The sequence below is a fragment of the Labrus bergylta genome, chromosome 15 (assembly GCF_963930695.1).
Source record: "Labrus bergylta chromosome 15, fLabBer1.1, whole genome shotgun sequence".
Taxonomy (NCBI): domain Eukaryota; kingdom Metazoa; phylum Chordata; class Actinopteri; order Labriformes; family Labridae; genus Labrus; species Labrus bergylta.
In genome coordinates this window covers 16,865,910-16,885,128 of record NC_089209.1, presented here as the reverse complement: position 1 = coordinate 16,885,128, position 19,219 = coordinate 16,865,910, and the positions used below count along the sequence as shown (strand labels likewise).

Sequence of the window (19,219 nt, the reverse complement as noted above, 5' to 3'; positions counted from 1 at the left end):
CAGCTATAGTGTTGGATCAAACACAAGCAAACAGTTTTCTGAATGAGTTTTATTTACCCATTTGTACAGATGCTCAGTGACACATGTAGACAAATAGGAATATGTTTGACTATGTTACAAAAATATGAAGTCTCAGTTTTTCATATATAATCTATTCAGTTGAAGAGCTCACACAAACGGCTCACACCAAGTCTTTAAAAACTGCTCAGAGTTTCGGGGTAGCACAGATCTACTTTAGACTGAAAAATAGATGTTATATATGCCTATATATATATTTACAATACCACTTCAATGCTATATCACATCAATAGTAACACAACCTGTACATATTGCATCCTTCACAACAGATGGACTCAATGTTTGTTTGAGACATAATCTACATTATTGAAACATAGATAACAGTCCGCATTCAGAGGTGGAATTATTAAACACAAGCAACATCTACAGACAAAACAAATCTCCCTTTTTAAATGTTCCACTTTCATTAGTCTTCATCACATAGCATCAAACCACAACGAGCCTTGTAGGTTTTCAAGTATCTAGGCAGCATTTCAGCAGCAATTTTCACAACAAGGGACATCTACATTTAAATAGCAGGGCCCAAAGAAATGATGTCATCCTTCAATGAGTTTCAGGTGGGATACATTCAAGACAATGTATTACACTATATCACCAAAGTCAGAGGAGGGATCTTGGTCCGGGGGCATTTAACCCCTCCACTTATTTCCAATGAAGTTTCTCCTAAATGCAACATGATGAAACAATAGTTTACCTGTTAAAGCTTTAGGGTTTAAATTCACATCAGTGCCCATAGTTAGAGATGATGAAGTTCATCAAGCTACAGTATAGTTGTGAGGGTCTGTTGTCCACTGACTTTGGTCATAGAGTGTAGACAGTAGTCATTCACACATTGCAACAGTTTGATATCGTAGCTAGTTTTAGAGCTGGGGAAGCTTTTTGAATTAGACTTTACAGCAAAAAATAGAATATTCAGACACAAAACACAGAAACAAAATATTGGATGTTGACCAAGCCCATGCAGAAAGTAGACAATCCAAACTCATCAGCAACACTTTTAAATAAATAAGCGACTACAAACACTCAATAAAATAAATTATTAAGGCCCACATCCAGATTAGGTACAGTATACAAACTGTTGGTGCAAATTTAGGGAAACAATCACTTTAAATATTTCCACAGGGACACACCATGCAGGTCGAGAATAAAACAAAGCCTCACAAAAGATTGACTCTTTTTCAAAAGGCTTTTAAAAGCTTTTCTGGCCTCAGAATTATATAGTGCCAAAAAAAGTCCTGGGGCAAGTTCTGGGTACAAATGTGGGGTTGTATTTCTTCAACCAGAATGAACTTGAAACATACACAGAGTTACATCTGCAAAACCGACATACTTGAGACATTTGTCAGCCCCACATGACATGAAATTGCGGAACCATATAAAACCCATACCATCCCTGGCTTTAGAGGGTATACATAAAAAAATAAAAATAAAAGATAATTAAACATAAATAAAACAAAGATTAGCAGTACCAGTACAGTGCCAGGTGTAGTGCCATGTTCCACTTCTGGATTGTGACGTTTATGCAGGAGAAAAGCCAGAATGATGAAACCTAACATGCTCCCAGACTGACGGACAAAGAAAACAGAAAACAGAAAACATAAAAGCAATTTACAATCCACACACAAAGGCTTTACTTTCCCTCTGGAGCCTTCAGACCAGTGCATTTCTGTAAAACATGAGCTATGTGGAACATCAGTGCTTAAGTTATCATCAGAAAGCTGCAGTATGATTTTTGGTTTGAATTACAAACACGCAAGCACGCACGCACACACACACGATAAGTTCTTCACACTTATCAGATGCTTGGCTCTTCAGAGGATACAGTTTAGGTGCAGTTAGGAGCTTCGGCTTCACAAAAAAAGCGTTCATTACACAAAGCAGAAATATTGTTTCCAACATACATTAAAAAAAGAAATCAGTAATATATACAGATGCAGTTTAACTGTACTTTTCAAGATGATGTAAGAGATATCAATTTAATACACGACGTAGCCACACCATTATTTTGGTGGCTCAGTAACAGGTCTGGATCAGTGTCATACAAGAGGTTTATGAGAGATAAAAGTTGCTGTTTAAAACATTTAGGAATCTCATAGCTTCAAAGTCCTTCTAATAAGAGGCATCACCATCGGAGATGACTCAAGACTGCACGATCAGAGGCCAACCAAAACATAAAATCATTGTTAAAAATAAATAAAACCTTCTCCTTTCTTTCCTTTGTTTAAGATGTAAAAACAAGAGTTTGTATAAACTGGGTTTTTTCTGACTCAGTGTTGGGAATGACTGGTCTGATGAGAAACAGAGTCAGACAGAAATGAAGGTTTTGTATGAGTAATTTGCAAGGGTGAGACGTCAGGGCTGTCACAGGCTGGAGGGTTGGGCCTGCTGCTGGATCTGTGTGTGGTGACCTGAAGGAGCTGCTTCACAGTCTTTAGGTCCCTCCTCCACCCCTTGAGCGTACATGAGGATGAGGGTGACCGTGGCGAAGGTAGCCGCGTTCACAGGGAAGGCTCGTAGCAGCGTTGAGGTGAGGCCTCGTGTGAACACCATGTAGCCCTCTCTCCTGACACTCTGTCGCACGCAGTCAGCGATGCTGCTGTACTGGTTCACTCCACCCACCCCGTCTGCCTGCAGGCGTGATTTGATCACATCTACTGGGTAGGTGGAGAGCCAGGAGGCGATGCCAGCCATGCCCCCAGCGAACAGCAGTTTGGGAATCATGTAGCGGTCGTCTGGCTCACAGCCAAGGCTGCGTGTCATAACGTCATAGGCCAGGAAATACACACCGAATCCTGGTGTCTCTCGGATGAGCGTGGTCAGCATTCCTCTGTTTATGCCCCACAGACCCTCCCGGTTGTAGATGCGAGCCAAGCAGTCGAGGGAGTTCTTGTACAGCTTCCTAGAAGACTTCTTCTCTCCGGTTCCCTGCATTTGCATGCGTGTTTTAGCCAGCTCCATTGGGCAGCAGATGATGCACTGGATGGCACCTGCCGCTGCTCCGGCGAGGAACTGGTTCATGGGGGTGTCATGTCCCAACAGCCGCATGGTGTTTCCCTGAACACCAAACACTAAAGCATTGATGAATGTCAGGCCCATCATGGGGGATCCAATGCCTTTGTACAAGCCAAATATCTACAGAGTAGAGGATTAGAGAAGCCATTAGACAAGGTGTGAAACATTTCAACTCATTAAATCAAACCTTTATGCTAACTTTCACTGTGCCAGTAACTGTAGATTAGTATGCCGATCAGTTACACAGCCTCAAATGCTGCTATTCTAGTCCTGATGGGCAACATGTTCACAGACTTTGCCCTTGAACAGGTCTTATCACAGTTTATACTACTGATGTAAAAAGCACATTAACTGGCAGCTGCCACTGCTAAAATATATATATGTTCTATTTGAATCTTTCATCAATGTCACAATATCAATAAGAAAGTCCTATAAACGTTTCCATTACAACCTTTACTTTATTTGCGTCGTTTTAAATCTATGAAACCAGCCTCTTCTCTGCGACTGACGGCAGGCCAATGGTGATATGAAGGTTTAAACTGACACAGCCTACATACATTTAGATTTTCTAGAACACAATGCTGCTGAGTCACACTGCTCATAGAAGTTGTTATCTATTTACTGTGCTTGTTTACATTCAGGTGGCAGAACGGCACATTAACCAGAGCTTCAGTGGCTTTAGCCCCAGCTAGTGGTGGGTGCTGTGTTGCAGTTTGAGCATAACAATTTATTGGCATGCATGGAGGACCAACATGTAAAAATATGAATAATTTGTTTAACCGACTAGTATTTCTGGTGCCGGCTACTAGTGGGAAGAGTTAGTAATGATGTTTAACTGTTAATTTGACTAAAAGCCCAAAAATAAATCTAAAAGACAAGCTTTGAACTACAAATTATTTCATGTATCTGGGTTATATTATAAACATCTTGTGCTGAAAATAATTACCCTTTTCACTTGGGACAAAATTGACAATGTTCTAAGGTACAAAATACAAGATTATTTCGAGGTCAGGGGGAGACAACACTCTAGGAAACTTGAAAATAACCAAACATGTCTGACCCACATCAAAACCTTAAGATCTATCCCCCCCTAAAATGTCCTTTACTCTTGCCCCACAACTTAAGGTGCCTCTGTCTGTCATGAGACCAGGAGTTACATAACCCTACTATCAGGTGACGACCTCACACGATTCAAGACGGCTGTGCATGGCAAAGATAGGCTCTGTCTAACATAAGATCTGCATGGTGTCATCCAGGCTCACAGCCAAGAAAGACAGATGTAAACAACAACTACAAACCCTCAACAGGAAAACATCCTTACAAATCAGCTCAAAAGACTGGAGAATTTAACACACACACACACACACACACACACACACACACACACACACACACACACACACACACACACACACACACACACACACACACACACACACACACACACACACACACACACACACACACACACACACACACACACACACACACACACACACACACACACACACACACACACACACACACACACACACACACACACACACACACACACACACACACACACACACACACACACACACACACACACACACACACACACACACACACACACACACACACACACACACACACACACACACACACACACACACACACACACACACACACACACACACACGATGGGACGTACCGTCTCCTGTCGTATGATGGACTGGAAACAGTGGTAGGTCCCCCGGTACAGAGGCTTATCAATACTCTGGACCTGCAGTCTCACCTGCAAAAGAAGACGCCCTTCAGTGATCAGTTTAACCCTGCAATAAACAATCTGTTTCCTGATTAACATACTGTACGTACCATCATACTAGATCAAAGACAGACTGTACAGTGATGACATTGCAACCCAAATAAGTTTAGCTTGAAGATTAGAATACATTTAATGAAAACACAGATTATCTGTTTGCTTGTTTCAACAATGTTTCTGTGTCTTCCCATCTCTTATTTTGTTCCTTCTTTTCTCTGTCGTGTGTCTGGTTTCCACTGTGAGGAGAGAAAGTCATGTGCCTCTGGTTCCTCTAGTCCTTCTTGATCCACATTCCTACATGTTATATATAATCTTTGTGTTTTGGAAACTTCTATTATGTTTTGTCTATATTGTGATTTTGTAGGTCCACATGATATAGATGTAGGTTCAGGCTTCATCTGGATAACCCGCTGACACCAGTTGCTCTGCTTTGGGACAAGTTCTTCAATCAAGGGTCTAAGGACAGAAATCACTCTGTCTATGTGCTGTACAGATAATATAAGGCTGATTGTGATTTGTGGCTAAATGTATAAATGTTTGTTTTAAATAAATGTACTTAATTAAATAATTTACTAACAAAGCCTGAACTGTTGTTTATTAATGACACTGTGCCTTACAAAAAGACCTTTACCCACCTTAACTGTGTCAAAAGGATGTCCAACCAAGACTCCAGCAGCACCTGGAGACAAAGGGAACAACAATGAGAATGATGTACTTTCACCATTTCATCGTTCTCTGCGATAGAGAAGTTGTTTTTTGTATTGTCAAAATCATATACAGCATTTAGCAAATAAAAGACTTGGCCTTGTTGTTAATATTATGTCAAACCAACATATGTGTTGTCAATCCTGTCATCTTCTCATTCCTAGAAAATCTGGTTTAATTGTTTTTGACAGTGATTTTAATATAAATCAGCATACTAAAATCTTTGGTTGTGTTGGCCTCTGTTATTCAGTGTATTAGTATTTTAACTAAATGCTTAAGTTGTAACACAGAGAGTCCAAAGCTCTGCTGAGTCTTTACCATCACAGTTAATGTAAACTCTGTTTTTCTGAGTATTTTAAGAAATGTGGAGCCTCTGAAACGTCTGTTTTTGAAAAAAAGTTTTTGGCCAATTGGACCAGTCTTTGAAGGCCAAAACTCTAGGTTCTGCTGGCACTGCTTTTTAATTTAAGAGTATGCTGCTATCTCTTCTTGGGTAGCGACACCTTATCGAGCCAGAGCCAGCCCCCACTGGCCATCATCACCCTCTAAAACTTTCTTTAGCACTCCTTTGAATGTTAGATAACTGAGCCTTGTGCAGCACATGCCCAGGTTCTGATGCCAGTTTGGGCTTCACTCCTAAGTCTATGAAAATAGTTCCTCGACTAAACACAAAAAACAGATCATGAGTTAAAGCTGCAGTTGGTATCTTTGTGGTAAACACTAAACAGCAGTAACTTTTTTGTGTTCTATTTGGACAGAAGGTCATAATATAGATAGCCAGCTTTTAGTAAGTGAAGAAGTCTGACAGTATCATGAGATCTCTCTGTTTCCCAATTCAGCAGTTCTCTGACCGCTCTGTCCTGATTGGTTGAGGGACAGGCCCTACTCCCTCGTCCTGAGTGGTTGTGGGACCATGAATGCATGAGAAATCTCAAAACAAAGTTTGTTTAAAACAACGGCGGAAAGACATTACAGAAGACACTTGCCGAGAACAAGTGTCCAAGAAGGAGGAGGACCAAGCAAGAAATAAAACACATGTCAACATGGGCGCAGCTCCTGGATTTGAAAAGTCTTAAATAAAATGCAGAATTTGCCTTTCTGTTGGACAGGTAAGTAATTGTGTTGTTTGACTATATTATCAATACCACCACTCTCTTTCCACCCAAAAGACACAACGTTGAGCATGAGAATGGCCATCTTTCCACTGCATCATAATGTTATAAGCCCTTATACACTATGAACTATAAAGAAAATAATATTCCTGGACACCTACATTTTTTTACATTTTGCTTTTGACATTTGGTTGGAAACAAAATCAATCTGTTCCTTTCGTTAATTATTACTCCAAAGAAGCGAGCAGAAAATACTAAATTTTGTTGCCCTCTGTAAGGAGTCTAAAACACTTTGCTGGTTGCTGCTATGCATAGGCCATCATCAAACCTGCATGAACTATTGAATTAAGTATTGATCAGTGTTTCCCCTACCATTATATTGGCGGCCCGCCCCCCCTGAAGGTCAAGTAAAAAGATTTATTTTTGGGCTTTTTGTGCCTTTATTGTTTGTGCCTTTATTGTAGAGATAGGATAGTGGATAGAGTCGGAAATCAGAGAAAGAAGTCATTTAAGGATACCTTTCCGATAGAAAAGGACATCTGTCATTAAAAGTAACGCATGAACACCAAGATTCTGTCAAGTGTTTGTGTCGTCGTGTTGGCTTGTCCCCACCCCCCCCAACGCTGTAAACCTAGGGGAAACACTGTTGATGAGTTATTGTTGTATATTATACTATAAATATTTTCTGAAGTCATGACTAAAAATACACAAATGTGTCCTATTTTCCTGTATTCTATAATGTCAACAGCAGAACTGGAATAGTTAGGAAGTGATTCTGCTTTCCCCCCTCTCCCCCACCCCCACTATACGAAGCTCGCACCCTTCTAGCGTTCTAGCGTTGTTTTGCAGACTGGGTGCTGACAAGGGGTTGCCACGATGAGGATGAAGCCTAATGATCCCCGGCAGTATGGGGTTCTGGCTAGTGTCCCACCTACAACCACCCAGGAACTTGTACAGACGCAAGTCAGCAGAGAGTCATTGTGCGCTGTCATATTAGGCTAACCACATTGCATTATGAGGAATATTGATGAACCCTATCCCACTTTTGCAACAGACTTTTCTAGACCATTTTATTGTAGTGGCAAAACATACCTATAATACCACTGTATAGAATAAATTAGATATTGTCTTATGATTAAAGGCAGTCATACTGGAAGGAAACCTACACAAACAGTGCTCAAGGCCCCTATGCACACAGACCCAGAGTTATTTGCACACCTTGAAACAGAAAACAAACCACAGACAGCTAATCCCACATAATCACCTGTTGTGTCACCTGACCTATTTGTAAAAAAGGGCCTATCAGGTTCAAGCCAGGAAAGAACACACGCAGGCGAGCGACTGACACAATGATGAGCGGTCATTGACCTCAAAGCACTGGCATGATCTGAGTACAGAGAAAACAAACAGTGGAGTATGTTGCATCATATTTGTTATTCCAAGTTTATTCTGTGCCCACCCCTCCGTCTGAGGATGGAGGCTTAAACGAAAAACGATCTAGTTTCAAAAGTGCTTTTGCTGACCTCAAGTTTTGAGTTGAGCATAAACTAGGCCGTAAACAGATTCCCAGAATCGCACACCCACTGTGAGAGGGTGGGAAACCACATGGTCTGCTGTGTCCTTTAATGTTGAGAAGAGGAAGCATGGGATTGGTCTGTAAAGGGGTGTGCCCTGATTCATGCCCTCTGCTGTACAGTGTGTGGAAACTTTATACTGCCAAGCTATCTTAGCTAGAGGGTTCAAGTTGTACTTGATAGTGTTAGTATGCCTTGAGTTCCCCGCAGGGTGAACAAGTGACAGCAGGGGAAAATGCAGAAGGTTGTTTCATCCTTTATTAGTAAGCACTTCTCAGACATAAACAGTTCTTGCTGCTATTCTATCAAACCAAGTCACTTTATCTTGTCATTCTCTGCAAATACTGTCTCAATTCATCATTCATTTTGTACTGTATACACCCCCTGTTTTTATTTATCTTATCTATTCTGTTTAATGTGTATTTTTGAGCTTTCTTGTCTGTGCTGCTGTAACGCAGTATTATCCTATCCTTCAAAAGTAAACATGGTGCCCTGAAAATTACAGAATCCAGGTATGTCTCATTACTTTAAAATTAAAACCTAATCAGGAAATATTATTCTGTAGTATGTCCTGCTAAATATAGTTTTTTTTTTAATCCAACACCTTCTATAGGAAAATTATAGCTGATACAAGTCAGTCCATGTCTCTTGTTATTCAGTCTGCAGTTTTCGCAGAATTAGTCACTGAAAACTTTGCAATGACAAAAAGTCAGTTGCCTCCAGGTCAAAGGCAATAATCGGTATTAAGCGAAATAAAAAGTCTGGATATATTCTGCCAACAAGCGGCTGAATTAAGAAAAAAAGCACTTTGTTATGGTATGATGGAGATGCATCACACTGTTCAACAGCGGGGCTGAACACAGAGCCATTACAAAGCCTTTGTAAAGTTTCATCAAAGCTCGACTTTGCTATCATATTTCCAATCAAGGTTCCTCTTGTGCAGCTGTTATCATATTACATGGTGAAGCAGCTGTCATTGACCTACCTCCGATGCATCCCGCCACGAAGTCCATCGCCCCTCCTCACCGTCACCTTGTAGGAGAAGGACCTTGTTTCACCTTAAGATAACTCTAAAGGCTATTTAAGCCCAGACTCTATATAAAAAATGTTGCTCTAGACCGCCAACTTCCTCCTTTATCTGCCAGTAACTCTGCCCCACTGGTTTTATCTCAAGCAAAGTTCAATGTTTCCCTTTGAGCAGCCGGTTGCAGGTTGGCTAACACCGGACAGCTTTTTTTTTAGGATTCCCCCTCTTAAGATATAATTTGCTGACGCTTCTAACCCGCTCTGACTGGGTATTTCGACTTTCTTATTCTCAAAAGAGTCTCTTGCTGACCTACATAAACTCAATGAACTGTTGTGGCTTTTAGTCAACGCGGACAAGCTCTCTGCCGGATGTGTCAAGGAGGTCTATTTCTGCAGCATAGCGAGCTAGCAGCGCCGGAAGTAACGAGGAGAGGGCGGGAGTTACCGGCCTCGGGGTACAGTTTCTTACCCAATCAAAGCGCTGTGACACCCCGCGTCAAATATAACTCTCTTCATTCATTGGCTAAATTCTGAAGACCGCCCAGTGTTAGAATGCGTCACAGATGCCGTGTGATGTTTTGCTTTTGAATGGCCTATCTCGTGTCATTGAGGGGAGGGAGCCTCTGTATTATCATCAGACAGTTGTGGTATGTAACCAAAACTGAAACTTAAGTACACTTATTTAAGTCCAGTACTTAAGTTAAGTAAAACGAGAAGTATCTTATTATCAAACGCTCAACCCCCCCCCCGTTTTGATAAAGAGAACAATTCGGCTATCTTCGGCTAAACTCGGCTACAGTGTTGCCACTCGACGCTGTTTGGCTCGTAGCGTGACACGCCTCTGCTGCTCGTCATGTAACAGAAACACAGTCAAGGTTACCACTTTGCTGCACATGTAAGAGGAAGAATGGACTCACATTTGACAAATATCTGTCGGCCGGTCTCAGTCTGACAGGATGCATATCGCTGATTTTGTGTCCGGATCATTTGCAGGTAAGAGCCATCTCTAGTCCTCATGTAGTCCGGAGTTAGCGTGATTTCTCTATGCAGCTAGCTACCATGTGTGCAGAGTAGATTACAACACAGCATGTCAGAATAGTAGATTAACCCTAACATTAACTTGTACGTGTCTTTTGAATTTTCAATAGGTGGTAAAGTATTTACTAAGTTTAACTACTACACCTAATGTCTTGAATATATAAAGTGAAAAGCCAAGTCAGTAGTCTCAAAGATAATTTAGAGTAGGTGAGATGCATAACACCAGTAATAAAGAGATCATGTTTTATCTCTGTATTAAATAGATCTGTCATCTGCACATTACTGAAAGTGTCATTGTTATGCATTGATCAACTGTGTCCTTTACTCACTATTGCTCTGAAAACAGGGGCATGTGGGGTTGCTGTGGGCTACCCTCTGGACACCGTGAAGGTATTGTTAAGTGAAATGTATTTGAAACATTGAAGATAACTGCATAACACATAAACCCCCTTTTGACATTAAAATTCTACCTTTTTTTTTTTTAGGTCCGGATCCAAACCCAGAAACAGTTCACCGGAGTATGGCAGTGTGCAGCCGCAACTTTTTCAAAAGAAGGGGTCAGTAGAAATTGTGGAGTCAATTTGACACAAGATTTTGGACAGCAGCGTCTCTTCTGCCTTTGTAGAATGGCTAAATTTAATGTTGACAGATGTCTTACAACTACGATTTATAGATCCTATGCTGAATCAGTTTTAATATTTTGTGTGATCTGCTGGCATGGAAACCTCGGTGTTAAGGCCAAAACAGCACTTTTCTAAAATTGTGAAGGTCAGTGGCAAAATCATAGGTGCCCAACAAAGCAGCCTCACTGACCTCTACAATAAACATGTTGAACAAAAAGCTAAAGCCATCATGTCAATCAGTACTCCCCCCCCCCTTCACTCAGAGTTTCAGTTACTCCCCTCTGGTTCTCGTTTTCAGATTTACCTCTGTTAAATCCAACAGATACAGGCACTCTTTTGTCCCCAGTGCCATTTCCCTCCTTAATTCAAGTCCCGGGAGGGAGATAGTTTGGGTGTGGGTTATGCTGCTCAGTGATGCAGATGCTGTGTTTCAGTTTGTGTCTGACCTCGGCTGTGTCTCTTTGGTCAGTTTCTGATTGAAATTACAGTTACTGTCTTATGTATTAGGCTAATCTTAATTGTGGTTTTGTATGGCAATTATGTGACTGTGTTGGAATGTGCACTTTTAAATCTTATTACCAGTGATGTATATTTAACAGTGAGCTGTTTATATTTTGTGCTGACTCTGCACTTTATTTTAATGAAAGCTGCTAAGAGCCTCAGTCAATGATCTCAGTTGTTTCTCGACGGCTGCTATATTCAGTGCGTCTTGCATTTTTACCATGTTGGCTTTTTGGATTTACTTTTGTCTTTTGTCTTTTTACGGTCTTGTTCTGCCTTGCTGCGACACGATCGGGGACAAATAAAGATGGGTTGAGTTTAGATGATTCTGACAAGGTTTGGCTGGTGTGTGGGATAGCAGAAGAGTCTTGTGATGTGACCACTAGTGTCATTGTTGGTTATGTAACAACATTTGAACTACATATTGTCTTAGCCAAACTTTATTCAGGGAATCCATCCATCATAAGCATTAATGTATGTACTTTCCATTGAGCCTTCATCAGGTCAGAGAGTACAATTTATTGCTGTTAGTGACATATTGGTATTCCCTTTTTTTTTTTTTTCAACCGATCATTGATTTGTCATTTGCTTTTTCTCACTTGTATTATCAGGTGCATGGCTTCTTCAAAGGCATGTCCCTACCTCTCACCACAATCACTATGACCTCTTCTGTGGTGTTTGGCACATACAGGAACTGCCTGCAATGTCTGAGCCAGTCACGGGGAGCTTGTCCAAACACCAAACTAGATGTCTTCGTGTCTGGTTTGGCAGCGGGTATAGCTCAGGTAAGGGATACGATTTTTGAAGGGCTCTAATATTTTTCGATCATGTGCCTTAGTAGTATTCTTCTTCACTTTAAACAGACAAATATAACATTTTCCTTATATCCTTAGATGCTTTTATACTTATGTTAATAGTGAAATGCTCAGGTTTTGAGGTGTTCACTTTTTTGAAATGTATTGTCCATTATCTGCCTTTCGACAGATATCAGTGATGTCTCCAGGTGACATAGTAAAAGTACGTCTGCAGTGTCAGACAGAGTCCAAGCGTAAGGGAGCCAACATGCCAAAGCTGAAGTACAACGGTCCAGTTCACTGTCTGCTGAGCATCATCAAAGAAGAGGGCTTTAAGGGTCTTTACAGAGGAGTACTTCCCCTTATGCTGAGAGACGGGCCCTCGTACGCCACTTACTTTTTGACTTATACAACCATCTGTGAATGGCTGACTGACAGCAGCAAGAAAAGACCAGGTCACTAAAGTCCATTTTCTTTCTGTCCTTGAGGACTGAAACCGAGTTTAATAATTCACCTCCTTCATGTCTGTATCTTTTCATGTCCTTCAGATTGGGGTGGTGTGATGCTGGCAGGTGGTTTAGCTGGAATGGTTGGTTGGACCATAGGAACACCCATGGACGTGATCAAAGCCCGTCTACAGATGGATGGAACACGGGAGACAAGGCGATATAAGGGGTTTTATCACTGCATCACAGAGACGGTGAGGGTGGAGGGAGCGGGTGTGTTCTTCAGGAGCTTAGGCATCAACTGTCTGCGCGCGTTCCCTGTTAACATGGTGGTGTTTTTAACATACGAGGTTCTCACCGGACTTCTAAAAGACGGACCTGGAGGTGTTGACCCGCCTCGTATTGGCTTTGAATAGTATTGACTACCTCCTACATCTGTTAGTTTTATTATTGATCTAAGCTTTTACGTACACAATGGCAAATACTTTTTGCGAGGTAAGTGTCTGTTGCATTGCAGTAATTAAATTAACAGTGTTATTATAATATTAAGTAATTTAAACAGTGTGTTACATTCATGATATTCAGTGACATAGGGTAATGTCTGCTTGTATGCTCAGGAGTGATGGTCAGTAATGTTGGTTTGCATAGATTGGTCCTGCAACACTCTGACCACTAGATGGCCTCCCTGGCCAGCTTGTTACATTTTTTTTCTCTTTTACATTATGGTTGCAACAGAAGAACAGTGTAAATGACTGGTTTGGTGTGAAATCCTAGATGGTGCAGGAAGAGATCTCAATAGATATGAGACTAACAAACTTAAGCAATATATTTAAGACATTGAATTAAGAATAATGAAACTGCAGCAGCATGCACAAATTATGTGATACCCGTCCGTATCCTATATACACACACACACACACACACACACACACACACACACACACACACACACACACACACACACACACACACACACACATACGGAGAGGGAATGATCAGCGTCAAAAAGGTCAGGTTCTGACTTAATGCTTGTTTACCACTGTTACAGACAGCTTTCAATTCTCAAATCTGTAAATCAAAAAGTCAATAATCACAGGGTTAAGCATATCTTAAACTTGTTTGTTTGATTCCGTCTTCCTCTATTGCATTTGAAATGCATAGGACATTTTAAGGGAATACATTTGCTGTCAGGGTTTTATTTCAGGGTTTTTTGACAAGGCAGTATATATGTATATGTGATGATATACTGTATTTGATGATATTTCTGGTTATTTATTATCGATATGAGTATCATAAAAGTGCAAAATGTGCCTTCCATAATAAAACATAATTCAACATTCAACACAATTACTCAACACTTTATGAATCTTTGTTTAATTTTTACTGTCAACAGACACGTATGGCTCAGTTGGTGCTCTCGGTCCTCTCTCAACAGGCGTATAAATGTGTTTGAATAAGATGAGTAAATGCTAACCATTACAAGGAAAGTCATTCATGAACAAAGGACAACTTGTCAGTTTTCTGAGCACATCCCCCTCTTCTGAGCGACATGAAACTACATTTATGTTTATATGAAATATGTATCACTCCATATGTAACCTCATGTAGGCCATGATGATGACATTCCAGTTGAGGGTACATGGAATAAATAATTAAACACACATACAGATATAGAATTTTCAAATTGATAATATAATTTTAATGAATAATAAAAAAGTATCAATATTGGAATAGTAAAGATTTGTAGCTTCAACTGCACAATTTAAAGCGTTAATAAATATAATTTGATGAATATCTGAAAGATTCTGTGTTTTTTTTAGAATTTTAGACACTGATAGTTATTAGTCCACTCAAAGAAAGAAAATGTACAGTAAAAAATACTTCAATATTCAAATAAAATAATGAATCCCAGCATGCCTCCTTACACTGTTTAGGTAAACAGATGTTGAAGTGAGTTCTGAATGTATGGACCAAATGTTTCTCTGAGTCTTGTGCTGTGTGTATGTTTGTACCACCATCTAGTGTTTGAAAAGAAAACTGTCTTTGATTACATACCTAGGTTGCCGTTAATGTTTCCTTGACTGCAGCGCTCGGGCTTTGCTTCTACCTCAACCATGATCATGTCTACTTTTTATTGAAAAATCCCCTAAAAGGTGCTTATTTCAGTTCAAGATACTTAACATTGGACCGTTTTTACTTCACATTACTTTGATGGCAACCTGTTGCTTCTTCAAATCTGGACAAACTGTGTTTTCAGTGTTTTAAATAAAAGCATAAATGAATCCTTCCAAAACATTTTTTCTGATTAAAGTTTAGGTCAGACTGAACTTTCCGCAGCTGCAGACTGAGCTCGGAATTATCTGTTTTAGGTTTTATCAGACTTGAGGAGAGCCATGCAGGAACAATTTGTGGCTACTTTTTTCCCCCATGTAGCCTGAAACCTAACATGTCCCAGCTAATGAGGTTTCTAATCAGATACTAGTGATGAAACTTAGATTATAACAGCCAACTTTTGTGCTTTTACATTTCGCTCTTGAACGTATTATGTAAAATAAAGATTGGCACAGTAACCGCGCCTTAAAAGAATGCAGATGTAAAGGTGTTTATTAGCTGAAAATGTCACCATCTGCCCTAACATTTTTAAGCTCCTATGTTGGCAATAAAATTCTAAGTAACAGGAACAAACAAGGCTATTGTTCAATGGAATAATTAACTGAATCAGATTATCCCACAAGCAATATCAGTTGGAATCCATTAAATATTTGAGCTGATGGAGATAAACACCAACGCTCAGAGAAACATTACTTGTGCAATAACTCTACTTCCCCCTCCTGTTATTTGGGTTGTGGGTGTACACACAACTATGTACTTAACCATATATGTAGCTTGATGTAAATTAAAGGAAACCCAATATTATGTGTATAACACCTTCAGTGTGGTCTTCCATGGAAGTCTATCTATCCACTCAATACGATGGATGAACCCATTTCTTCATGAGCATATTCTCTCAAGTGGTGTTTTAATGCTTGTGGTGAAGAACACTGCCATAAGCCATGTTACTATCAATAAAAACATCACTATGTGGAAAAACAAACTCCTCTTTTGTTTCAATAAGACCACTGAGTTGACACAGCGGGAGTGTGAATGCAGAGGGCTTCTAGGGTAAAGAACTCAGAGTTATCCAAGAAAGATGAACCTGTTTGAACTTTAGCCTCGACTCCATTCCAACTTTAACTGTTTCATCACACAAATGGATGTTATTGAAAGTGTTGCAAATAATGGTTGCTTACTGACTTTGACGTTTCACCTGCACCATAAACCACACTCAGATGCTGACTTATCCCATTTTATCTTTTTGTTTTTTGTGCTGTTTTTAATCTGAAAACTCAGTAACTCAACAGTCCCAGGTCTCTTATAGGTGTCTAAAAGTACCATAGAATAAGGCGTCAATCGTTTTCCTATTTCAAATCAATGTAGTGACCTGGTGGAGTCAAGAAACCCGATGAGATCTGTTTTGAGTGAATTGTGAACAAAAACAAAAACCTCAACCAAACACAAAGAGATTGTCTGTATATTTATTGTCTTTGCTGTTTTTCTCCAAATCCACCTTCATAGTTGTTTTAAAAATGTTCCCCAGCTTGGAGAGACATAAATTGGTGCTATTATACTTTAAGTGATCTAATATACAGATTATAAGAGATTATGTGTAGTTCACGGACTTCTACTGACAAAAGCTAATGGCCTGGCCATACATAAGAGGGCCCAGGCTTTGCTGAATCTGTACGCCTTTATTTTAGTTCCAAACCAGCGCTGAGCTTCATAAACCAGGCTTTTATCACAAAGGGATACTTTCTGAATTCTTGGAATTAGAGTCGGCACTGTGGAACTAGAAAACCCTTGAATGTTGCCTTTGTTAGCTGCTTTTAATTAAAGCTTGCATGTCTTTCCCCCTTATGCAACAGCAGTCCACAATTATGCAAGCATCTACAGATCTAGTTCAAGACTGCTTCATAATAAAATGCTTGAATTGAGTGACACCTTTAACAAAGTGCAGTGCTTTAAAACATAATTTGCCCTAGGTGAAAAAACAAAACACAGGGCCTTATAGTATTCATAACTGATTACTTTCTTATATGGATTGTAAAGTTTGAATTGATCTTACATTTTTTAATAAGTTTGCCAACGAGATGGTATCACTACTGCTACACAAAGCATATCATGCAACAGATGATTATCCACGTGATGTGTTAGCAGTATTATATCAGTGGGCTTATGGGTGGGATGACGTCTACATGACTCACACCAGAAGAGCCTTTTATATCTTTCAACTGTTTCAGAGTTCATGTGTTTTCTATTCAGAGATCATGTCAGGAGCTTCCCTATAAAAGGCTGTAATTCATAAGAGGCCCATGCTGTGGATGATTGTGAAAAATGATCAAAAAAATTGATGATTGTTTTTTTTAAAGTCTCCTTAACTTTCTGTAGCTGTCCAAAGAAGTGCAGAAACATATGATAACGCGACCAGCAGGGCTCGTGAGGGCGACTAATTAAATGATGGTTGTTCTCATGATCTTCGCAGAGCATCATTTTATTGTCAGATTCAGGCCTCAGTAACTACCACTTGGGCCCCCTTTCACCAATTGCTGTTTGTCTGGGCTATTTTGGGAGCGCTCCGCTCCCCTGTTAGTGACGTGTGCTGCTGGGTAAATTTGCAGCTCCGGCGGCCTGGGCCTGCAACCTCAGATGGCATCAACCGGGAGAGGTGGGAGGGATGTGAAGGAAGGGTACACAGCAGAGCATGCTCAAGGGCTAAGAAGAGAGGGGGAGGACCTGGACAGAAAATGTTATAAATGCACTTATTGAAATGATGTTCAACCTAGCAAAAATGGGAACAAAACAGAATAACAAACTAATCTAATTGATGAAATCCGGAAAACAAAGGCCTTTGTATGTGATACGAAGAGCAAATTTGTTTTTGCGTCAGATAGATGCATTCATGAGAAAAAAGAAACTCTTACTCTCACTGATGACTAACAAGTGTAGTCAAGAGTGGTGACTGTAATGATTGAGTTGATGGAGTGGGGGCGCTATTACACTTCATACTTAACGCAACCAAACTGTGGCAAAATGGGAATGGAAAGAGAAAACTAAATACAATCATTTTAATGCTCAGAGCAGATTGGCTAATATGTTCCTGATACTTGTTTTGTCAATTGCATGGAAGTGGGCCTCATGACAAGCACAAGTGCTTATGAATGAAAAAAAGAGTGTCCATCATTTGATTGACAAAAAAGAACAGATGTTATCCAACATAAACCATTACTGTAGCCTTAAGTAATTCCTTTTTTATATTCTGTTAAAATGATTTGGGAGCTCTATTGAGATCAGTATGCAGAGCACACTGCACACAGAGCCACTGATTAATACCATCACAGATATAATTTCAGCTTCAGAAATCAAAACTGTCTCAGAGGAATGAGTTTCATGCTCATTACAGTTGTGGTTGCGGTTGTTGTGGTAGTTCTTAGCTGTAAAAATGAAATCTGTGATATATGTTTGTATCTTTTATTAAGCTGTCTGTAAGAAAACCAATGCAGTGTAAATAACTACAATGCATCATTCAATACAGAAAGTCAAGTTATTGTTTAAAGCCTAAATTGCAGACCCAGTAACCCCTTCTACGCAGTGACTGTCAATAAAAACTGGATTTATGTTCATGAAGCTACAAGGCTGACTATAGGCCCAACAAGTCTGAGCAAGAAGACTTTGAAAGACTTTAAAAATACTTAAGTTTGACAACCTTTCACATCTGAAAAAACTGTAGTCATAGACTACAAGATTGAAAAAAAAGTGGTATCTTGCAGGTTCACTATTTAATAGAATACAATTAAATACAGACTGGGATCATTTCTCATCCTGCTCTTTGTGGAGAGCTGAAACAGAGGAAGCTAGGATTTACATTTAGAGCAAACAAACCACTAGCCAGGCATCTCTCTTCTCCCTTTTACTTCAAACTAATATCAGTGCACCAACATTGAAACCATATATACAGTCGTAACTGCCGCATGAGTCAAACTTGCTTTGCATTCAGTTAGGGCTTGGTGACAACAGACAACCTACCCTTCCTGTTCACTTGACCACCTTACACCGCTTCAAATGAAATTTGTTTTGAGGCTGTGTAAATATGTAAATGTTCAGAGACCCAATGTAGATCCCTGTTGGATTGTTATTAAACAGAGCCTGAAATTTCTATAAAGTTTATCATATACTCCTTTGACAGTGTGCATGTGTCTGCATGTGTTATGTTGAGTTTAGATTTCAAGAGTTTGGATAAGAAGTGCACATAGTCCTTTTTATATTGCCAGTTCAAGGCGGGATAGTTATCCCCCTGTAACATCTCACTTTTAATGTAAATGTCACAGAGGCAGATGTGTCACTATGTCTTTATATCCCACCACTAATATTGGCATCGGAGGTGGTTAGAGAGGCATTACAGGGATGAGGCA

The 19,219-nt window shown here is 39.9% G+C and overlaps 2 protein-coding genes across 2 annotated transcripts; one reads left to right on the top strand and one right to left on the bottom strand.

Annotated features, from left to right (window-relative positions):
• Positions 1-31: 31 nt before the first annotated feature.
• Positions 32-9,722, bottom strand: slc25a29 (solute carrier family 25 member 29). The gene is made up of 4 exons (XM_020632452.3): positions 9,271-9,722; positions 5,530-5,573; positions 4,784-4,867; positions 32-3,210 (listed from the first exon to the last, which is right to left on the bottom strand). The coding sequence occupies exons 1-4, from the start codon at positions 9,296-9,298 to the stop codon at positions 2,440-2,442; spliced, it is 927 nt and encodes a 308-aa protein (XP_020488108.1). The 5' UTR covers positions 9,299-9,722; the 3' UTR covers positions 32-2,439.
• A 170-nt stretch (positions 9,723-9,892) lies between these two features.
• Positions 9,893-14,060, top strand: slc25a47a (solute carrier family 25 member 47a). Its single transcript, XM_020632423.3, has 6 exons — positions 9,893-10,304; positions 10,696-10,739; positions 10,835-10,906; positions 12,085-12,258; positions 12,458-12,722; positions 12,816-14,060. Exons 1-6 carry the CDS (start codon positions 10,268-10,270, stop codon positions 13,127-13,129), a joined length of 906 nt encoding a protein of 301 aa, XP_020488079.1. The 5' UTR covers positions 9,893-10,267; the 3' UTR covers positions 13,130-14,060.
• Positions 14,061-19,219: the final 5,159 nt, after the last annotated feature.

Bases quoted from the DNA above. Each gene is read 5' to 3' on its own strand.
- slc25a29 (XM_020632452.3), bottom strand. From the start codon at position 9,298: ATGGACTTCGTGGCGGGATGCATCGGAG. The intron at 5,574-9,270 runs GTAGGTCAATGA...CTTTGTCTCCAG, and splicing joins CGTGGCGGGATGCATCGGAG to GTGCTGCTGGAGTCTTGGTT. The intron at 4,868-5,529 runs GTGGGTAAAGGT...CTTCTTTTGCAG, and splicing joins ATCCTTTTGACACAGTTAAG to GTGAGACTGCAGGTCCAGAG.
- slc25a47a (XM_020632423.3), top strand. From the start codon at position 10,268: ATGCATATCGCTGATTTTGTGTCCGGATCATTTGCAG. The intron at 10,305-10,695 runs GTAAGAGCCATC...CTCTGAAAACAG, and splicing joins TGTGTCCGGATCATTTGCAG to GGGCATGTGGGGTTGCTGTG. The intron at 10,740-10,834 runs GTATTGTTAAGT...TTTTTTTTTTAG, and splicing joins ACCCTCTGGACACCGTGAAG to GTCCGGATCCAAACCCAGAA.